The sequence below is a fragment of the Penaeus chinensis genome, chromosome 42 (genome assembly GCF_019202785.1).
Source record: "Penaeus chinensis breed Huanghai No. 1 chromosome 42, ASM1920278v2, whole genome shotgun sequence".
NCBI classification, from domain to species: domain Eukaryota; kingdom Metazoa; phylum Arthropoda; class Malacostraca; order Decapoda; family Penaeidae; genus Penaeus; species Penaeus chinensis.
Genome location: NC_061860.1, coordinates 22,035,971 through 22,038,347, shown reverse-complemented (window position 1 = coordinate 22,038,347; position 2,377 = coordinate 22,035,971). Strand labels below are relative to the sequence as shown.

General features: G+C 57.8%; 1 protein-coding gene across 1 annotated transcript; it reads left to right on the top strand.

Annotated features, from left to right (window-relative positions):
* The first annotated feature begins 409 nt into the window (after positions 1 to 409).
* LOC125047945 (EH domain-containing protein 3-like) lies at positions 410 to 1,586 on the top strand. Its single transcript, XM_047646491.1, has 2 exons — positions 410 to 1,355; positions 1,466 to 1,586. Exons 1-2 carry the CDS (start codon positions 550 to 552, stop codon positions 1,584 to 1,586), a joined length of 927 nt encoding a protein of 308 aa, XP_047502447.1. The 5' UTR covers positions 410 to 549.
* Positions 1,587 to 2,377: the final 791 nt, after the last annotated feature.

The following is a 2,377-nucleotide window of genomic DNA, read 5'->3' as shown; positions in this document are numbered from 1 at the left end:
GGGCGTCCTCGTTGCCTTCGCCAGCTGGGGAATTGATGCTTCAATAAAGCGACCGGACTAATTTGTTATCTTACTCTTTTCCCCTCTCTCTCTCTCTCTCTCTCTCTCTCTCTCTCTCTCTCTCTCTCTCTCTCTCTCTCTCTCTCTCTCTCTCTCTCTCTCTCTCTCTCTCTCTCTCTCTCTCTCTCCATCCCTCCCTCCCCCTTCCCCCCCCCTTAGCAAGTGCATGTCCAGCGCGTGTCGTGCGATGACGTGGTGGAAGCGGGCGTGGCGAGCGGGCCGTCGCTCTCCGGGAGGGACGAGCCACGTGCTTCTGCGTCTGGGAGAGCGCGAGAGCGGAGGTGAGCTTGACAGTGCCTGAGGAGAGTGAGGTGGACGAGGGCGCGCTGGGAAGGCGTGATCTGTCGGGGTATACACACAGGACGGATTTGGCGCGGCGGTGCTGGCACGGGTTGCGGCGGGCGAGGGCCGAGGCAGTGCTAGTGTGTGGTGGCAGTGTACCCCTCGCGAGTGTCGTTGGCGGTCGCTTATGTTCTGATACTCCTCGCCATGTTTTCCTGGCTCAGTAAAGACGAGAGGAAAAAATGCCACCTGCAAGCGTGCGAGACCGTGCTGGAGGGGCTGAAGACGGTCTACAAGAACAAGGTGCTGCCCCTGGAGAAGCACTACTGCTTCCAGGACTTCCACTCGCCGCCCCTGGACGACACCGACTTCGACGCCAAGCCCATGATCCTCCTGGTGGGGCAGTACTCGACGGGCAAGACCACCTTCATCCGCTACATCTTGGAGAAGGACTTCCCTGGCATCCGCATCGGGCCCGAGCCCACGACGGACAGCGTGGTGGTGGTGATGCACTCGGAGCGTGAGGGCGTGATCCCCGGCAACGCCCTGGTGGTAGACCCCAAGAAGCCGTTCCGCCCGCTCGGCAAGTACGGCAACACGTTCCTCAACAGGTTCCAGTGCTCGCAGCTCAACTCCAACGTGCTCAAGGGCCTCACGGTGGTGGACACGCCGGGCATCCTGTCGGGGGAGAAGCAGAGGGTCGACAGGGGCTACGACTTCCACGCCGTGCTCGAGTGGTTCGCCGAGCGGGTCGACCGCATCATCCTGCTGTTCGATGCCCACAAGCTCGACATCTCCGACGAGTTCCGCTGCTTCCTGGAGCGCCTGCGGGGCCAGCACGACAAGATCCGCATCGTGCTCAACAAGGCGGACATGATCGACCACCAGCAGCTGATGAGGGTGTACGGCGCCCTCATGTGGTCCCTCGGCAAGATCCTCAACACGCCGGAGGTCGAGCGCGTCTACGTCGGCTCCTTCTGGAACCAGCCGCTGCGATACGACATCAACCGATCGTAAGTACACCCTCGGTCTCACGCAGCGCTTTCTCCCTCTCAGCCTCTCATTTTACTGCCTCATCCCCTGTTTCGGCTCTCAAATGGCTTGTATTTTCTCTCACACTCAGGGTCCCACATCGCTTGTTCACCCTCACACTCGGTTCGCGTGGAGCATCTTCCGTCTCCCACTCGGTTCTCGAAATACCCATCCTCATTAACGGCTGTGAGGTCGCTTCTTCACCCTCATAGACGGGTCTCGGGTCACTTCCTCATCCTCGTATTCGGAACTCAAATCGCTCGGTTCTCCTCACACTCAGCTCTCGCCTTCTTAGTTCATCCCTATAATCGGTTCTCAAAGTGTGTTTATCCGCTCTGCCGGTTCTTATTCTGCTTCTCTATCCCCTGTTTCCCTTCCCTGATCGCTTTTTCAGACTCGTCATCTGTTTTATATTGCTTCTCTTCTCATTCGCTTCTTGAATCGTGGGTTATTCTTCTCTCTCTATTCGTTTTCTCTTCCTTTTTCTTTTCCTGATCATTCTTTTTTTTTTTCTCCTTCTCTTTCATCTTCTCCTTCTCCTTCTGCACTTCCACCTCCTCATCCTCCTCTTTTCTCTTCTCAATCCCCTTCTCCTTTTCCTTCTCCTTGCACTTCTCTTCCTCCTTCTTCCTCCTTCTTCCCCTCCTCCTTCCCCTTCTCCTGCTCCTCCTCCTCCTCCTCCTTCTCCTCCTCCTCCTCCTCCTCCTCCTCCTCCTCTCCTCCTCCTCCTCCTCCTCCTCCTCTTCCTCCTCCTCCTCCTCCTTCCCCTCTTTCTTCCCCTCCTTCTCCATCTCTCCTTCCTCATTTCCCCATTTCCCCTCCCTTTCGCCCCGCCGTTTCCCTCGTCCCCTCGGTTAGAAGAAAGCACGGAGTGTCTTGGGAAGTTGGATGCCGTCCAGGGTGTTTCAGCGCCCAGGAACTTCACTCTGACATTTCGCCCGACGGATCCCGCGTCGCTAGCATTCCTGCCCTCCTCCGCCTTCGCCTCTCCGTCGCCACTCCT